Genomic DNA, 19462 nt, shown 5'->3' on the forward strand with positions numbered 1-19462 from the left:
GCTTGAGTTGACGCGCTCCGCACGCCTCACCACACATCGTTTCAGAGGGATAGGCATATTTGACCATTTTGGTGTCTTTTGAAGCTTCAGATTATTTTGGGTCTTCGGGGTCTTTTGGGGCTTCATGGTGTTTTGGGTCTTCACGGTCATTTGGGTCTTCAGTGTCTTTTGAATTTTTTTTTTGTTTTTTTGTATACAAGATCGAGGCTCCTGAAAGAGCGAACATTAATCACACAAAAAGTCAAACCGACACATAAAACACAAAAAATAAGGGGAGTGGTAGACAAGATAGGAAGAGAGGGGGAAGGACACAAACACAACATTTGAGAGCAGGGACATCGGGAGAATGTGGGAGGATGAGGGCTTGGGGGGAGGTAGGAGAGGAAAAAACATATGAATACTGCAAGGACTTCCAGGAAAGAAGTGGGAATTTCCAAAAAAAAAGGTGCTTCTGGGGTGAATTAGCGGGGGTAGAAAAGATCAAGGTTTTGGATGGGGGAAGACAAGAGATGGTGGTGAACCGCTGTTTTAAAGACCTGGAGGGAGGAGTGGGATTGAAGGGAGTGGGGGAGTTTGTTCCAGAGGCGGGAGAAAAGGGGAATGAAAGTGAAGGTGAGCAGAGAGCCTAGATTTTGGCAGTTTAATCATAAGAGGGTTGCAGGCAGATCTTGTGCAACCTGAAGGAATATTTGGGGGACAGAGCACAGAGAGAGCTGTGGGAGCAAGTATGGAGAGGAGTCGGTAGAAGACAGAAAGACCACCAACCTGCCTGCGGTGAGTGAGTGAAAGGCCCTCGGAGTTAACTTCATCGCAGGAGATTACAATGATTGTGAAAGCTTTGGTTTCAACAGCGTGAAGCCATGCTAGGTGTGAGGCAGGAGCACTGGCCCAGAGGGGGGAACCGTATTCCATTGAGCTGCGGATGAAAGCCTTGTATGTGGTGAGGAGCTCAGGTGTGCCAAGGAAGGACTTCGCACGACGGAGGATGCCCAGTCGGCGACTGGCTTTGGAGGCCAGCTTGGAAATGTGGTTTTCCCAAGAAAGATCATGGCAGATAGTGAGACCCAAAAGCTTGAGCGACAGAAATTCTTGGAGAGGATTGTTGAGAAAGTATATGGGAGGGTTTTCCAGTCGGTCCATTCGGAGAGACATTGTAAGAGTGTGAGATTTGTCAGGATTGAAAGACATGTTCCACTTGTTTGACCAGTCTGTGATTTTGTCCAGGTCTGCACAGAGTGAGGAGGCTGCAGACTGCCGATCTGAGGGTTGAGGAATGGAGCGGCAGATAGTGGAGTCATCAGTAAAGAGATAGGGAGGATTTTCCAGAGAGTCGGAGAGATCATTGATGAAGACCAGACATAGCACAGGGCCCAGAACACTACCTTGGGGGACTCCAGCCTGAACAGGAAGGGGCGATGAGAGAAATCCATTCAGGGCCCCACGTTGCCTACGACCAGAGAGGAAGTCTGCAAGCCATGAGTGGAGATTTCCATGGATACCATAGGAGGAGAGTTTGGTGAGCAGAGCTGGGTGCCAGAACGTATCGAAGGCACGTGACATGTCAAGTCAGACAGCTCTAATTTCCTGTTTGGCATTGAGGACCTCCATCCATTGTTAAGACAGCAGAAGCAGCATGTCCAGAGTAGAGTGACCTGGTCTGAATCCAAATTGATGATCAGAGATCAAGCCATTGGAGAAGAGGAAGGATTTGATATCCGAAGCAATGATGGATTCCATGACTTTGCTGATAATTGGAAGCAGGCTCTCTGCTTCCAGAGGAAGCAGATCAGGAAGCAGGAAGCACAGGAAGCAGATCCTCTGGGCCTTCATGGGTATTTGGGGTTTTTGGGGTCTTTGGTGTCTTCAGGGGCTTTTGGGCCTTAAGGGTATTTTGGTTCTTCTGTGTCTTTAAGGGTTTTTGGGCTATTTTGGTATTTCGGGGTATTTAATGGTATTTGGGGTCTTCAGTGTATTTTGGGTTTTCAGGGGCTTTTGGGTCTTTGAGGTCTTTTGGGTGTTTTTTGTCTTCAGGGTATTTTGGGTCTTCAGGGTCTTTTGGAGTTATCCACCGACTGTGTTTCTCGTCAACCAGTAAGGTCGAAAGAAAAAGTAGCGTATCCAGAGGTGTGGGAAAATAACGTTAGGCAGGAGTCCAAGCCTGAAAACGCTGGAGAACAAAGCTGAAATTGGAAAAACAATAGAGCCTATTTTACTCCAGGGGGTCCCAGGATTGCCCACCCAAAATTTTGTTGCGATCGGTTCAGCCGTTTTTGCGGTACCTGGGAACGGACGGACGGACGGACGGACGGACGGACATTTGGTGAATTATAGTAAGATGCTTAGGAAACAAGTGTAACTATGAATCTGTATTAATAAAAGGTCGTTATGATGTATTTATGCGTCGTGTAAGAGAAGACTCTGGATTCTGGCGCACGATTTGAAGAACAAAATTCACATGTTTGACAATACGTATGTCGGAATTTACTTTTACCTGGTCAAGTTTGAAGCACCCTTTTACCTGGTCAAGTTTGAAGCACCCTTTTACCTGGTCAAGTTTGAAGCACCCTTTTACCTGGTCAGGTTTGATAAAACCGAAAAATCCTGATATAAAGAGGTGCACCTTATGAACGCCCAAACAGTGGCGGATCATTAATTTTCTATTGACTTCAAATATTTTTACCATTGATGTCGCAGCCTTTGATTTGCTTCCGAGTTGTCCATCTCCTTGAACTTCTTTGGACTTTGCTGTTCTGATGCGATTTTCTCTTCGGCAGCAATGTATAAATGAACAGGAAGTACAAGAACCATTTTGATCACAATCAAAAGCGATGAAACACACTAATTCGTCATAATTCGACAGTAATGCACATCCTAATTGAATGGGTAACAAAATGGCGCCTGAAAATCATGTGACACACTGCTCGGCCAATGACATCATGAAGTGACGAGATCGAAAGATGGCCAGGCTCTCTATATACATGGCACTGTGCTGGACACTTGGGCACAGATGGGGGAGGGAGAGAATGCCAAACATGGCGGATAGGTTGAGGGAGCAAGGTCGGAGGCAAAGAGGTAGACCGTGGTTGAGATGGGAGGATTGTGTGAAGAGGGATATCAGTAAAGTGGGTGGTGGTTGGAGAGTGGTGAGAGTTGGCTGAGGACAGAGGAGAGTGGAGGAGTATGGTGGTCAAGGCAGGGCAGAACATTGGTGCCTTACCTCTTATAAAGGGAAGAGGAAGAGGAGGAGAATGAATGATTCACAAGGGAGTGCCGCCAGATGGCGTGCTCAATGGGTCTTGGAAGAACAGCACCCTCCAAGATTGGACATGAGGTCCATGACTTCATGTCCTTGTGGAATCTTGTTTTTTTTTCAAGAATCAAACACCGAATATAATCAATTCAACGGTACATGTACTGCAAACCGAACGACTGGATATTATGGTCAATTTGAGCCTTTGTGTTCTTCTCAGGATAATTGATTTATTAAAGACATTTGAAGATTGTAAAAATGAACTAAGTGCTGTACTATTTCTTTTCAGTTGTAAGGAGTACCACAACTTGAACTCTTTTTTTGCCATCATCATGGGGTTAAGCAACGTTGCCGTGAGTCACCTGACACTGACATGGGAGGTAAGCTTGTACACCACGTCAATGCCTTTTGCTTTTGCATTGCATCACACACCACAACAACATAGCACTTAATGGTCACTGTGCCACAACCTCTGTGCCACAACAATGCAAAGCATACAATAGTATGAATTTGATCACTCACATTGCATGAACATCAGCAGTAATTAATATGTTACCGACTTCGACTTGCAAATGCAGTACAACATGTTTGTCATGTGTTTTTTATGAAATTTTTATGCCTCCGCCGACAAAGTCGCCAGAGGCGTTATGATTTCGGGTTGTCCGTCCGTCTGTCCGAAACCTCGTTTTTCTCAGCGACCATATGTCCGATTGCGACAAAACTTTCAGGGTAGGTGATGATTGTGACGTCATAGGTCACGTGGTAATGGCAGCCATCTTGGATTAAAAGCAAATAATTAAAAAATTATTTCTCGCAAACCGCCGAATGGAAAAATTTGAAACTTGGCACATTGTCAAATACTCCCGATGGGGAACAAAAGCATGATAATGATGACATCATAGGTGAGGTGGTATACCAGTCAAAAATGTTTTAATCGAATTCCTTATCCTAAAAATCTAAAATTGCATGCACTTGATCGATGAAACATTTGTATTGAAATATTAAATTTATGACATCATAGGTCACATGGTTTGGCAGCCCAATTTGATTGAAGGAAAATATTAAATAATCATATCTCTGAAACCACTCACCCTATCGATGCGAAATTTTACAAATATCATCGAACAGCAAACTTGCATGTAGTTTGAAATTGATGATGTCATAGGTCACGTGGTTTGGCAGCCATCTTGGATAGAAAAACAAACCTTATCCGATCACCATGAAACTTATCCATGAAATACCATGAAACAAATGTGATCCCCTACCCATACATATGCAGAGTGACGGCATCTACCCGTTGTGGGATTATGCGGAGGCATATTAGCGACACGGTCACATTGTTCTAGTTTTGCAATAATTTAAATTCATTTTACAAAAATGTAAACCTTTTGACTGACCAATTACCCTCGATTGATTGATTTAGCCTGTTTTATGTCAGGCAACATATTTGATCCATCTTGGTGTCCTACATATGACATTTTATCATGGGGATTCAATTCTCCTTTTGTAAAACTGTCCTCGTTTTTAGAATTATTGAATCACAATACATGGAATGCTTTTCTTTGAACTTCGGATGACCACACCGATTTGCTTCTTAGAAACATCACGTTTTCACTTTGCTGTTGAGTGTTTTTTGTGCGATAACAATTTTTCACTAAACTACTTTTTGACAATAATTATTTCTTACGTCATGTTTGTATTTGGGAATAGACTAAATAAACATGACAAATTGCAGCTTCGGGATACAGAGCAAATCGAGTAATAGGCAAAGACCTATTCGAGAAAAATCGTTTTAAAGGCCCATCTCCAGTAATTATTCTCAATGAAAAATAAATTCTTACACACCTTTTTCTTTTCTTCCCATCCTCTTCCATTCAACTGTGCCTTTTCTTTCTTACTCTGATCCTTTCCTTCATTTTGTAGTTTTCTTTTTTTCATCATTTCTTCATCATTTTTCTTCAGTCTCCACCACCTTTCCCGGGTTATATATGTACGTATATTCGAAACTCGCACAGTCCACTTCCTTGAAGTGAAACTCAAATTTACGTGAGCTTAAACTTGTGCAACTAGAACCTTTTTGACTTGAGCTAATCTTTCAAGGCAGGTATACCTCCTACCATCGTACTGCCTACCATGTACACCTCCTACCATGTATACCTCCTACCATGTGTATCTCCTCCTACAATCGTACCTCCTACCATGTATACCTCCTACCATGTGTATTGTGTATCTCCTCCTACAATCGTACCTCCTACCATGTATACCTCCTACCATGTATACCTCCTACCATGTATACCTCCTACCATGTATACCTCCTACCATGTATACCTCCTACCATGTATACCTCCTACCATGTATACCTCCTACCATGTATACCTCCTACCATGTATAGTGTATACCTCCTACCATGTGTACTTCCTACCATGTGTACCTCCTACCATGTATACCTCCTACCATGTACACCTCCTACCATGTATATCTCCTACCATGTGTACCTCGTACCATCGTACCTCCGACCATGTATATCTCCTACCATGTGTACCTCCTAACATCGTACCTCCTAACATCGTACCTCCTAACATCGTACCTCCTAACATCATACCTCCTAACATCGTACCTCCTACCATGTATACCTTCGGCCATGTGTACTTCCTACCATCGTACCTCCTTACTTGTACTTGCAACTTGTATATATATTCACTCTGCCTGCAAGTATTTATTACATTTCATTTTGAGCATATCAAATCTTATTCCCACTATTATTGTTCCGGGCAAAGTTTTCCAAATACTGTCGGACGCCGACATTCACGGGGGATACGCTCCAAAAAAATGCCGCGAATGTTGGGGCAATGTTTCAATGGGAAAAAGGGGATCAGTTCCCAGCGGTTCGGGATTTATAAGAGGAAATTTAAACATTTTACAAACACGAATACACATCATTACAGTTCCATTAAAGTGCTTACCCATAAAAACAAGTGAATCCTCTTGGATTGCGCTGAGGTTCGGGCATGGAATTTCTAGGAGGAAGTATAATTTGTATGCAATGAAAGTACATGTAATATGGGATCGAGTAAGATCGAGTAAGCTTCACCAGTGCGCGTGCGCGAATTTACGTCACGTCGGCAGCGAGAAGGCGTTCCCCAACACGAACCAATCAGGAACTGCCACGCCCACTTATATGATCTCCGAATTCCTGTGACAGGAATTAGCGTTACACTGGCTGGAAGACAATCGCTAAAGGCGCTTCCTCAGCGCCAATAAAAATACTATAAAACTCTCCGGAAGGTTAGCTTCCGACTTTGCCACGAGTGTCATGTGACTTTATCGAAAACGAACCGTTTGTTTTGCTTCGATCTTCCATGATTCCCAAAGCGAGTCGTGATCCAAGAGATAGTGGCCCGTTTCAACCGCTTGGAGTTTAAGTTTGTGGAATGAAACGGTATTCTGTATTATCTTTGAAAGATAGACGTTGAGTTTAAATCACAGTCCTTGTGTAAGAATTACATTGAAGTGTGGTGCTGCGCACACAACTTGCTTGCCAAAGAGGTAGGCCACAACGCGTTTGATAAAACCAAGAGTCTTTATTATGAAAGCTCGAACTGCAGCACTGGGCGGGCTCGAGCTTAGAGCCCGCATATATGTGCAGAGGCCATGCCTCGTCCCCGGGCGTGGCCGATCGGTCGATAGGCGGAGGCATGCATTCCAGTTCCCCGCCTGGACGTTCGCGCCACCTGCTGGTGCGCTGAATTCGTGTCCCTTGCTTGTGTCCGCCACACGCGCCCCCCCAGAATTCCCGTGCACCTGGAGGGTGAGTTTGCGGGGAAGCCGGATGACCCGGCCGAAACGCCCCCTGGCGGTCTGGGGGGTGGCGGGGCTGGGGGGTGCCAGGGGTCCGACCGCGGCCTCGACGCGGAGGCAGAGCTGCTGGCGGGGGTGCCGGGGGTCCGACCGCCGGTGGGCGGCCTCGACATGGAGGCAGAGCCGCTGGCGGGGGGTGGTCCGGATCGAGGTGGGCCGGCTTGAGGCGGTCCACAGAAACGCAGTCGGGGGTACCGCCGATGTCCAGGGTGAAGTGCTTCACCCCGGTCTCCAGCACGTGGAAAGGCCCGTCGTACGGGGGCCGCAGTGGTGTCCGGTGCGCATCGTGGCGGACGAAGACGTACTCCGCCGTGCGAAGCTCCGGGGCGACGTGCGTCGGTGGGTGCCCGTGGCGTGCCGTTGTTGTGGAGGGTGGCCCGGAGCGCGGCCTTCAATGAGCGGTGAAATCGCTCACACAGGCCATTAGCCTGGGGGTGGTAGGCCGTGGTTCGTTGCAGCCGGACCCCGAGCCCCTGCGCGACCGCCCCCCAGAGCTCCGAGGTGAACTGGGGGCCGCGGTCGGACGAGATTTTTGAGGGGGCGCCGAACCGGGCGACCCAGGTGGCGATGAAAGCCTGCGCGACGTCCGCCGCCGTCGTCGACGCCAAGGGCACGGCCTCCGGCCACCGGGTGGTGCGGTCCACCATGGTGAGGACGTGGGTGAAACCCCGCGAGGGGGGCGGAGGTCCCACCAGGTCCACGTGGACGTGGTCAAACCGGCGTTCCGGCACCGTTAACGGGGCCATCGGGGCCTGGGTGTGCCGGTGCACCTTGGCGCGCTGGCACGCAGGGCACGTCCTGGCCCAGCCGCGGACGGCCTTCCGGAGGCCATGCCAGACGAATTTGTCGGCGATCAACCTTTGGGAGGCCCTCGCGCCCGGGTGGGACAGGCCGTGGATGGCGTCAAACACCTGGCGCTGCCAGCCCGCAGGCACGATGGGGCGAGGCCGCCCGAGGGAGACGTCGCACAACAGGGCCGCGCCCGCGCCGTCGAACGGCACCTCGGTGATGCGGAGGCCCGTGATGGCGGTCCGCAAGGCCTGGACGTCGGGGTCAGCGGCCTGGTCCGCTGCCATCCGGGCATAGTCGATGCCGAGGTGGACTGCGTGGGCGACGGCCCGGGAAAGGCAATCCGCCACCGGGTTGTCCTTCCCCGCGACGTGCCGGATGTCCGTCGTGTACTCGGACACGGCCGAGAGGTGACGCTGCTGCCGGGCCGACCACGGCTCGGTGACCTTGCCCATCGCGAAGATCAGCGGCTTGTGGTCGACGAAGGCCGTGAACGCACGGCCCTCGAGCAGATGGCGGAAGTGCCTGACCGCCAAGTGAAGCCCGAGCAACTCGCGGTCGAAGGTACTGTAACGGCGTTCGGGCGGGCGAAGCTGCCGGCTGAAGAACGCCAGCGGTTGCCAAGCTCCACGCACCCATTGCTCGTGCACCGCGCCCATCGCGTAGTCCGCGGCGTCGGTGGTGAGGGTGATCGGTGCATCGGGCGCCGGGTGCGCGAGCATGGTGGCGTTAGTCAAGGCGAGCTTCGCGCCCATGAACGCCGCGTCCAACTGCTCGGTCCAGGTAACGTCGCCTTTGCCCGGCTTACCTCGGAGAGCTTCGTGCAGGGGGCGCAGGAGCTGGGCGATACGGGGCAGGAACCGATGGTAAAGGTTCACCATGCCCAGGAACTCCTGCAGCCCCCTGATAGTGCCGGGGCGCGGAAACCCCTTCACCGCCTCCACCTTGGCCGGCAAGGGGACAGCTCCGTGCCTGGTGACGCGGTGCCCCAGAAAATCGATTTCGGCGACGCCGAACCGGCACTTTGCGGGGTTCACAATCAGGCCATGCTGGCCCAGGCGTTCGAAGAGCGTGCGGAGGTGGTGTAGGTGCTCTTCGCGGGACGCGCTGGCGATGAGGATATCGTCCAGGTAGACGTATACAAAATCCAAGTCGCGCAGGATGCTGTCCATCAGCCACTGGAACGCCTGAGCCGCATTCTTCAGACTGAAGGGCATCCGCAGGAATTCGAAGAGTCCGAACGGCGTGATGACCGCCGTCTTCGGGACGTCCTCCGGCCTGACGGGGACCTGATGGTAGCCGCGTATGAGGTCCACCTTCGAGAAGAAGGACATGCCCGCCAAACGGGCGGAAAAGTCCTGAATGTGGGGGACGGGGTAGCGGTCGGGGGTGGTGGCGTCATTGAGACGGCCATAGTCCCCGCACGGTCGCCATCCCCCGCCGGGCTTCGGCACGATGTGCAGCGGCGACGCCCAAGCACTCTCCGAGCGCCGAACGATGCCGAGTCGCTCCAGGGTAGCGAACACCGCTTTTGCTACCGCCAGCTTCGTCGGCTCGAGGCGGCGTGCCCGGGCGTAGACCGGTGGCCCGACGGTGGGGATGTGATGGGCCACCCCGTGCTTAACGGCCCCCGCCGAGAAGGTGGGCCGCGTGAGGGCCGGGAAGCCGGCGAGGAGGCGGGTGAATTCGTCCGCTGCCGGAAGCGTACAGATCAACGTGGCCGGAACCGAACTGTTCGGCAAGCCGCTTGGCAAGCCGCTCGGTGAGCCGCTCAGTGGGCTGCTCGACGAGCTGGGCAGCGCACAAGCGAGCGAGCTGAACATCTCGGCCTGGACAAGACGTCTGTGCTTTACGTCGACCAGGAGCCCATTTGCGCACAGGAAGTCCGCGCCAAGCAATGCCATGGGCACGTCGGCGGTGACGAACGACCATCGGAAAACCTGCCCTCCGAACCGCAGAGAGAGGCAGCGTTTTCCGTACGTACGGATGGGCGTCCCGTTTGCGGCAAGCAGCGCGGGGCCCCCGCCCGCGGCGTGCTTGTCCGACGTACCGGCAGGAACGACACTCACCTGCGCTCCTGTGTCGCACAGGTAACGGCGCCCGGATAAGGTGTCCGTGATGAACAGCAGGCTGTTCGAACGGCCGGCGCTCATTGCCACTATCGAGCACCGGCCCGGGCGTTTCCCGACCTGTCGAAGGAGCATGGCGGATGACACTGTCGAGCCTCGTGGCCGAACCTGGCGTGGAATCGGCACCAGGTGGTGGAGCTGGAGGAGCGTGGCTGGCTCCGCCAGGCCGGTGGAGCCGGCGGTTTTCCCCGCGGTGGCGGTTTTCGCCGCGGTGGTGGGCGGGGCGTGGCGGCGGCCACGAGGTGCGTATCAGCATGCTGTGTATGCTGTGGAAGCTGATGCTGTGGATCAGCATCGGCCTCGGGATCCACGAGGTGGGCCGCACCGACTCTCGCCCACGTGTCCAAAGCCGCGAAGTACCTGTCCGCCTCGGCGGCCAATGCTCGGGGTTCCGTTAGCACGGTCCCGGCCAACGCGAGGCGTACCTGTGCTGGAAGTTGGCGACGGAAAAGCGCCCGGAATAGAGAACCAGGGGCTTCATCACCCAACAGTGACAGCATATGGTCCATTCGGACCGACGGGCGCGTGTTGCCGAGCTCGGGGAGATCCAGGAGGCGGTCGGCCCGTGCGTCCTCCGTGAGGCCGAACGTGGCTAGGAGCAGCCGCTTGAGTGCCTCGTACTTGTGGCCGTCCGGTGGGTGGCGAAGGACGGACACAACTCGAGCGGCCGTGCCGGGCCCGAGGGAGGCGACGACGTGGCAGTAGCGCGTGTCGTCGTCGGTGAGGCGCCGAAGCTGAAACTGGGCTTCGGCTTGGACGAACCAAACTTCGGCCTGGGCCTCCCAAAATTCGGGAAGTTTAACCGACATCGCGTTGTTGGCCATGGCAATGGCGTCGTGTTTGGAAGGATCGCTACGGCAGATCCAACGTCGAGGGTCACCAGTAAAGCGCGGTGTTACGCACGCTACTTGTAAGCAAGGAGGAAGCGGACAACGCAGTAATTTGTAAGAGTCTTTATTCAAGAGCTCACTGTAACACTGAGCTGCTCAGGGCTGCGCGCCCCGTGTATATCGTGAGGCCACGCCTCTCTCCCGGGCGTGGCCCACCCCCACTTGGTGTGCGGGGTGATGTCACCACGTCAGTGCTTTCGTGTCCGCCACACGCGCCCCCCCAGAGGGAGGAGGGTAAGGAGGAGTAGGATGAGGATGCTGAAACTCACTTACCTCACGGATCCCTCCGGCAGTCTTCAAACCTGTGCAAATTAACTCGAGCGAAAACCGATGTAAAATGTACAGGGGGAAGTAATGAAAAGATTTATTCTAACAGAATGCCTGAGCAGAGAAACGCGACGATAAAACTAAAACCTAATTTGGGATCCCACACACCAGACTTGCACACAGACACAGGAAGAAATAAACTGGAAAAATAATGGTGTGGGATTATCGTGCACTTATATTAGCTGCGAGCGGCTTGAACCTTGTCCGAAATCGTCCAGTCCCCCCATTCCCACGCGGGGAAAAGGCCGCAGTCCACTCGGTTCCGCGCGCCGCTAGGCCTCACCGGCGTCTCGCCCACCCCGGCCTCGTCACCCTCCAGCGGCAAGCAGCACTCATCCACGCATCGTTTCTGCTTGGCAAAACTTCCGCTCTCTGTCTGCAAAACTCGGCACGTCTCCCGGTGGCGTCTCCGATCGCTGCCTGGAGCCCGCTGTCCTGGTATCGTTTCTTGCAAGGTCCGGAACAAGGGACACGAGCCGAGGACAGAGGACAGCGTCAGGAAGGTTGCAAGAGGAGGAGGGAAGAGCGTCGCATGAGGAAGCGAAGAGAGAAAATGTCGGCCAGCGAGTTATTTTACCGCCCGTCGTCTGACGTCATCGATCCTCCCTTCCAATCAGTCCGGCGCCTCTCAACCTCTAGAACGTTCTTCCTATGTCAGTCCTTCACCATTGGCCAAATGCTTCGCGCTCTCATCCTCATGCCATCGGTCGGTGGCCGATCAATCCGTCCCTTCCTTCTACCAATCAGCGAGCTGCTTCTTGCTTCACCCCTGACGTCATCGGTGGTACCGGGCCAATCGGCACTCTGCTTCCCCCTCGGCCTTCCTTCCACCAATCAGTGGCCAGCTTCTTGCCCTTGCATTGACCAATCATGAGTCCCTCCTTACCATGGCCTTCCCATTGATTGACACCTGGCCCAATAGCGAATCCTTTATTACTCTGGCCTTTCATTGGTCAACTCTCGCCCATTGGTGTGATCTCCCCATCAACCCCTCAACCAATCCATCGCGAGGTGGGCATGGCCTCAGCCGGCCTGAGCAATGTTTTATCGCCATGTTGGCGCAATGCGTGGCGCTTCCTGCCTGCACCTCCGGTGAGTTTTATTGTGGGGAGGAATTTAATTCGTATGTGTGGTGCTTTTAATGGTGGGATTCCTCACTTGTGTTTGGGTGTGGTGCCATGAGGGACAAAGGATAGATCACAGAGGTTTGACTAACAAGGTAGTAGTTAACATAATCCCTATAACTACGTAACATACCCCATTCCCCGTAATGGGGACGAAGATACACCTTAATCTGACATTCGGGCTAAACAGGTCCCGACTTATGTACATCAAGATGGTTCTTCTTCTTCACGACAGTCGGAGCATGATACCTACACAGATCTACCTGATCTATATATCACTCTCCCACAAAATTCATAACAATATTATAATGTCATGCACAATCTGATCCTTTCAATTACGTGATCTAACATGTTATGTCATGCATGTTCTGATCATTTCAATGACCTGAACTAACATGTTATAATGTTATGCATGTTCTGATCCTTTCAATGACCTGATCTAACATATAACGTGCACATTCTGATCCTTTCAATGTCCTGATCTAACATGTTATAATGTCATGCATGTACTGATCTTTTCAATGACTTAATGTACCATAAGAAGTAATAGTAGTAATAATTGGAAATAATAATAAGGATAATAACATGACTCCCCCTGCCGCTCCTGTAGTGAGCGGGTGTACTGGTAAAAAAAAAAAATCGGGGTCTTCGAGGGTTTAACGGGGGTCAAAGTGGATCCAGATTTGACCCCCCAAAACAGGAATTTTATTTTTCTTTTGAAACTACACACACTATTTCGAAAAAACTTGACCACAACCTTCATCACCCCTGTTGTACCAAAGTTTGTTCACGGCATGAAAAAAATCGAGTCCTGATGGGTCTACTGGGGGGTTGACCCCCAAAATAAATACTCGTATTTGTTTTCTTCTCAGAAACTACACATACAATTCCGAATAAACTTGAGCACAACATTCCATTCATCACCCATGATGTACCAACGTTTGTTCCAGGCATTTAAAAAAAATTGGGGTCGAAGGTGGTCTATGGGGGAGAGGGGGTTACCATCCCAAAATAGGTATTTGCTTTTTCTATGAAACTACATGCAGTATTTTAATGAAACTTCACCCCAACCTTAATCAGCCATGGTGTACCAATGTTCATCGGCGTGATGAGCTTCGTCGATGGGCGTCAAGAAGGCCGTGAGGCTCTGCCCCTTAGTGGATAATTGCTCGGGGAGATGGACTGATGTGATGGGGCGCAGGGTTGGTCGAGCGTGACGTCAGCAAGGAAAGGGGAGGGTGTGCCCTTCCCCGCCTCCCCCCCCCCCCCCCCCACTCGCTCTCTCTCTGCTCTGGCGTTGGTGGAATCGGTCACATTATCTAGCTCTCTTGGTCGTGGTTTTTGGTGCGAGCGGTCACACTTGGATTCTCTCTCTCGCTTGTTCTGGCTGGGTTGGCGTGAAGCAATATAATGCCGTGTGCGCCGGGGAGACTGATCGGACCCTTGTGGAGCGTAGAACGGCTGGGGTAGGATGGTGTTCCCGAGCAGTGGTGCTCCCGGACACATTTTGCCATGTGGCGATTCGCGCCATCTTGTGAGCCTCCGGCGCGGATCCTCGGAAGCTGAGTATCAGCCGACTCACCAAACCATTTTATTACCCTCGCCAGAGGAGAGGGTATTGCATTTGAGTCCATTTGTTTGTTTGTCTGTTTGTTTGTCCGCACAGAATAAATATGATTTTCTCTGCAACCGTTGGTCCAATTGGCAGAAAATATTCACAAAAGGGGGGACTCGATGTGTAGAATTTTTTGATGATAATTATGACATCATAGGTCACGTGGTTCGGCCGCCATCTTGGGAAAATCGAAAACTTTGCACCTCTATATTTCGGAAAGCGCTGAATATAATTTTTTTTAGACATGGCTCATTGTAAAGAACTCTCCATGGGGAATAAAATATGTTAATGATGTCATAATTGGACAAGTACAAAACTTCATCCAATCAAGATGAAATTTATTGAGCACCATGTCGGTATAAACTGGTGTTGAAAAAAAAAATGATGACGTCATCGGTCACGTGGTTCGGCCACCATGTTTGTTTTAACACAAAAGCCTTAAAAACCACTGAAAATACATCCTGGTGAGAGTTTGCAATCTCTGATTGCTCTTTTTCTTGTTTTCTTTTATTTCTCCCTCTGTTGTGTAATTGTGTCTAAGAGGAGAAGAGTCCCTCACCTTAGACTTATCGTTACCTCAACTTTAATTTTTATTGCTTCACGTTTATTTTAATAAGTTAATTATTTGTTGCATCTTACTTTTGTGTGTCGTGTCCGTTTACTCGTTTGTGGGTTCGGTCCACCTTAGGCTGGTGTTTTGTGGCAATGGTCGACATTTGCAGGAGCATTCATTGATTATTTTTAGTCGGGTGAATTCGCAAGAAAAAAAGCCCCAACACTCACCTGCCATCATGTCTGACTCACCTGTATTATAACCTGCACAATCTACAGACACGTGAAAAAGTAAGTACACCCCATGTAAAGTTTTGACTTTTTCAACATATTTCAACATACAGCTATTTGATCTTCATTTCAACAATATTGATAGATAAAGGTGATATAATACAACAAATATCAGGAAACATTTACATTTTGTAGTCCATTGTATTATTTAAATAAACAAAAATGCAAATTTCGCATGTGGGAAAAGTAAGTACACCCTTGGCTCTAATAGGTGGTATTGCCCCCTTTGGCAGAAACAACCTCATGTCGGCGTTTCTTATAACTGTCTACCAGTCTCTGACATGAACTGGGAGAAATTTTTGCCCACTCCTCCATGCAGAATTCTTTCAGCTGTGCGATGTTTGAGGGGTTTCTTGCATGCACAGCTCGTTTCAAATCCCCCCACAACATCTCGATGGGATTTAGATCCGGGCTTTGATTTGGCCATTCCAGAACCCTCCATTTCTTTCTTTTCAGCCATTCCTTGGTGGATTTACTGGTATGTTTAGGGTCATTGTCATGTTGCAAGGTCCACCTTCGGTTGAGCTTCAACTTTCTGGCAGATGGCCTCACATTATCCTCAAGCACCCTCTGGTACAATGAAGAATTCATAGTGGATTCTATGATGGTGAGCTGCCCAGGCCCTGATGCAGCAAAGCTGCCCCAAACCATAATATTTCCACCACCATGCTTTACAGTTGGTATCAGGTTCTTCTGGTCAAATGCTGTCTTTGGTTTTCACCAAACATGTCTTCTGGTACTGTGGCCAAATAGCTCTACCTTTGACTCATCTGTCCAGAGCACATTGTTCCAGAAGTGCTGGTCTTTGCCTCGGTGTTCATTGGCAAACTTTGGTCTTGCCCTGATGTTCTTTCTGGACAGCAAAGGTTTCCACCTGGCACACCTCCCATGTAGATCAAATTTGTGCAGCCTCTTTCTCATGGTAGACTCGTGCACTTTGACATCAACAGTGGCAAGAGCTACCTGTCGGTCCCGCGTGATGACATTCTGGGGTTCTTAGAGACTTCTTTCAGCATCTTGCGGTCTTCTCTCGGGCTGAACTTGCTGGGGCGGCCTGGCCTGAACAAGTTGGCAGTTGTTTGGAATCTTCACCACTTGTAGATGATCTTCCGGACAGTCGAATGATTGATTTCAAATTGTTTGGAGATCTTTTAAAATCCCTTCCCAGACTCGTAGGCATCTATAACCTTCTTTCTGAAGGCCTCAGAGAGCTCTTTTGATCTAGGCATGGTGACGTCACACACTTCAACAACAAAGAGTAAACCAAACTAAATGTCTGAGGTTTAAATAAGACAGGTTCCTCCAAGATCCTCTTTAATGATGTTCTATTCATTTCCACCTGAACTGGTGCACCTGATTCTAATTTTCGGTATTTGAAGTAGTGATAAATGTCGGGGTGTACTTTCTTTTTCCACATGCAAAATTTGCATTTATGTTTATTGTTACGGATTCGTCACTTCCGTTGTTGTGGTTTTCATCCACTGTAAACATTTTTGATTCCATGTACTATTATAATTGTTGTCGTTTAAGGGAAATAGAGATTACTATTTTCAAAAGGTAAAAAAGTTCATGTTTTAAATGAAACCGGAACCGGACGATGCCGAAGAGGAAGAGGAGGAAGAGAAGGCGGAGCGAGTGAATCGGACAAGAAGCCGAGCTGCTTCGAGGTCTGGAGCGAACGATTGGCGAACGAGGGTCACGAGTGAACTTTTGGTTTCCCGGGAAAGGGATTCCTGTGACAGAGTTGTCATCGCTGTGACAGATAAACCTGCATGACAGGTTTTGCGGTTGATTCCGGAGAGAATCATCAGAGTGCCGTTACGCCACGAGAACGGGCCTTGGCCATTTTTACCTCGCGCAGGATTTGCGCTTCGCTTAAGGTTTTTTCATCTCGCTTCAACCATTTTCACCGCATTCAGACGTTAATCTGGTGTGTATGTGCAACGTGGCTTTTGAGTGGGAAATCTGCGGTTCGCCAAGTCGGAGCCGTGGAATGTCCACACCCGAGGGTGTGATTTCCCAGTCGCCTTGAGGGCCTTTGCGCAGCTTTGGCAGCGTGACTGTGACTGTCATCCGAACGGGATTCTGGTCTCGATTAGACATCGTTCTGACGATTACTGGAGTGGATCGACTTTGGCTTGATGCCGGAATAGAGACATGGGGGAATGTTCTTCTCTTCGCACACTTGGAGCACAGTGAGTTATATTGTACGAACCTGATGGTACCATCATAGGAAATATATATTGGTTGTACAATTGATTACTGTTGTTGTTGTACTGTTATTCTTGTGTGATCTTATTACAATACTTGTTTGTTGGTAACAATTGGTGTGGTTTCACCATTGATCTTTGACATACAGAATAACACATCTTTCTGCCGTGACTCCTCTCGGGGCTCGGAGGTACACCGTGACCGGGGTTTGGGGAGGCGCACGTAACATTATTTAAATTATACAATGGACTACAAAATGTAAATGTTTCATGATATTTGTTATATTATATCACCTTTATCTATCAATATTGTTGAAATGAAGATCAAATAGCTAGATGTTGAAATATGTTGAAAAAGTCAAAACTTTACGTGGGGTGTACTTACTTTTTCACGTGACTGTACATCAGTATTAGCCTCACCCTCGTCCCCAGTTGGACGTTGTCTGACGCAGAGGCTTATGGATTGGGTCTCCTCCACAATCATATTGTCGCGTCCGTGAGCCGATGAACACCAGCCTTGGACGAATAGCCAAACGGTCCTTAAATCGGTGGCAACAAGCCGAATATGTAGCTGTTATTTTTATGGCGCATGTGGGATGGAAGGCAGCGAAGGCGCTTACCTCAACGGAAGGACAGGCGTTTATTCCCAAAATCCACAATGAACAGACACGACACGACACAACAATTAAATTCAACACGTAATTTAATGAAAGTAAATCAAAGGATAAATTAATGCTGAGGTAAATCGAATATTTCCTACTGTGAGACATCTCCACTCAGTCACAAATACGACACACAGGGAAAAGATGAAGAATTAAAATGTTTTCCTTTTAATCGGCTGGCACTCACCTTTGGTCCAAATTGGCTTTTCGGGGCCTGCTGGTCGTTGCAGCCAGTGTAGTCACTTGCGCAGGAAGCGCTCCAAAAATGGCTCCGCCACCGTGCATCGAGAACGCCCAGGCGTGAAGCAAGCAGCCAAGACGGCCTTCTTTCGCACACCACTCTTTCCGAAGCATCAAGAGCTCCACAAACTGCTGCCAAGACTTCCTCCTCGCTATAAAAATTGCCAAAGTTTCACCAGCTCCAAAGAAAGCTATCTTCACCAGCCCGCACAACATTGGCTGAACCGCCTCCTGCCGCATAAAACCCCCAAGAGAGCGATTCTTCTTTCAAAGGTCCTTTTTCCCTAGAACTTTCTCATTATGACGTCACACTGGCCAATCGCCGAGCCCTATCGAATCACCCCATGGTTGTGCTCGACCAATGACAAACTTTGGGGCATGTCCTGCCGGCTTTGCTTGGCATGAACGTCAGCGAGGCGTGGCTTACTTGCTGATTGGCAATGTCCAGGCATTGTCGGCGGTTCCTGTGGCTGTTGTTTAAATGGAGGTTTTATGGCCAGCCTTGTTGTAGTTGTAAAAACGTAGGGAAAAGCCACAGGAGGCAATCGCACTCTAGGGGGAACTAACTTTAATCCCTATCTCGTGAACACGGCTTCACCCCCCCCCACCCCCCCCGTGTGAAGAAGCATAAACAATATTAAGCTCTAGTTTCCCTAAATACATTGTGATGTCTCCTACTCGTCCACTGTCCTTGCTACCTTTACTATCGTATTGCATCACCTACCCCCACAAACGTAACAATATGTTGGACGTGTATGGACCGATTATGTGCACACTTGGCAAAAAGACAATGCGTGATGGTATACATGCTGGTGAATGAATCGAAGGACCACTACGTTGAAGAAGAAGAGTAACAAATATATTAATATACCAAGCACGATCGTGGAGATGCTTAGAGGAAACAGGATTCAAAGAAGTCTCCAGGATCCCCAAACATCTGATTCTACTAAGCCAAGAGTAGAGTTTATATACAAATTTCATCAGATTATTCCCCGTGAGTCAAAGGCAGTTTCAAAAGAACAAGCATTCTGAGTATTGCGCTGCAATACATGTCCCCTACCGGCAGTCTGTCGTCCGGAAAACTGTTGGGGAAATTACCAAAGGTTATTTACCCACAGGGTCTGAATCGTTCCCAATCACTAATTACCTCAGGACGGGCTCACCTGTGATTCGCACTCGGGACTTCGATTTATACACCATGCAGACAGGTCAGCAGAAGCACGAGAAATGACGTTGTTGATAAAGAACCTTTCGAGTTGCTAAATATCAGTAATTTATTATATTTTCTGGCTCACGATCAATGATCGATGTGTATATATATATGTTGCTAGGGTTGGCCCCGCCCCTCCGGAAAGCGCACGCTGTGTCGCACTGTTGACGTTCGTGAGACGAGGCTGAGGGCGCACGGTGCGGCTTGAGGAGAACTCTAGAATAAACAAGAGATATCCATTAAAAAAAAAAATTATTTTCGTTTAATTAACGATATCTGCCAAACCACGTGCCCTATCACAAATTCCAAAAGGAC

General features: G+C 49.5%; 1 protein-coding gene across 1 annotated transcript in view; it reads left to right on the forward strand.

Annotated features, from left to right (window-relative positions):
• The window catches only part of LOC137413105 (rap guanine nucleotide exchange factor 4-like), a 291223-nt gene that overhangs the window by 208731 nt on the left and 63030 nt on the right, over positions 1-19462 (forward strand). The window contains exon 12 of the mRNA XM_078782642.1: positions 3540-3630. Coding sequence (XP_078638768.1) covers positions 3540-3630 — 91 coding nt within the window. The remainder of the gene's footprint in view (positions 1-3539; positions 3631-19462) is intronic.

The sequence above is a fragment of the Myxine glutinosa genome, chromosome 7, assembly GCF_964187855.1.
Source record: "Myxine glutinosa chromosome 7, kmMyxGlut1.1, whole genome shotgun sequence".
Lineage (NCBI taxonomy): Eukaryota > Metazoa > Chordata > Myxini > Myxiniformes > Myxinidae > Myxine > Myxine glutinosa.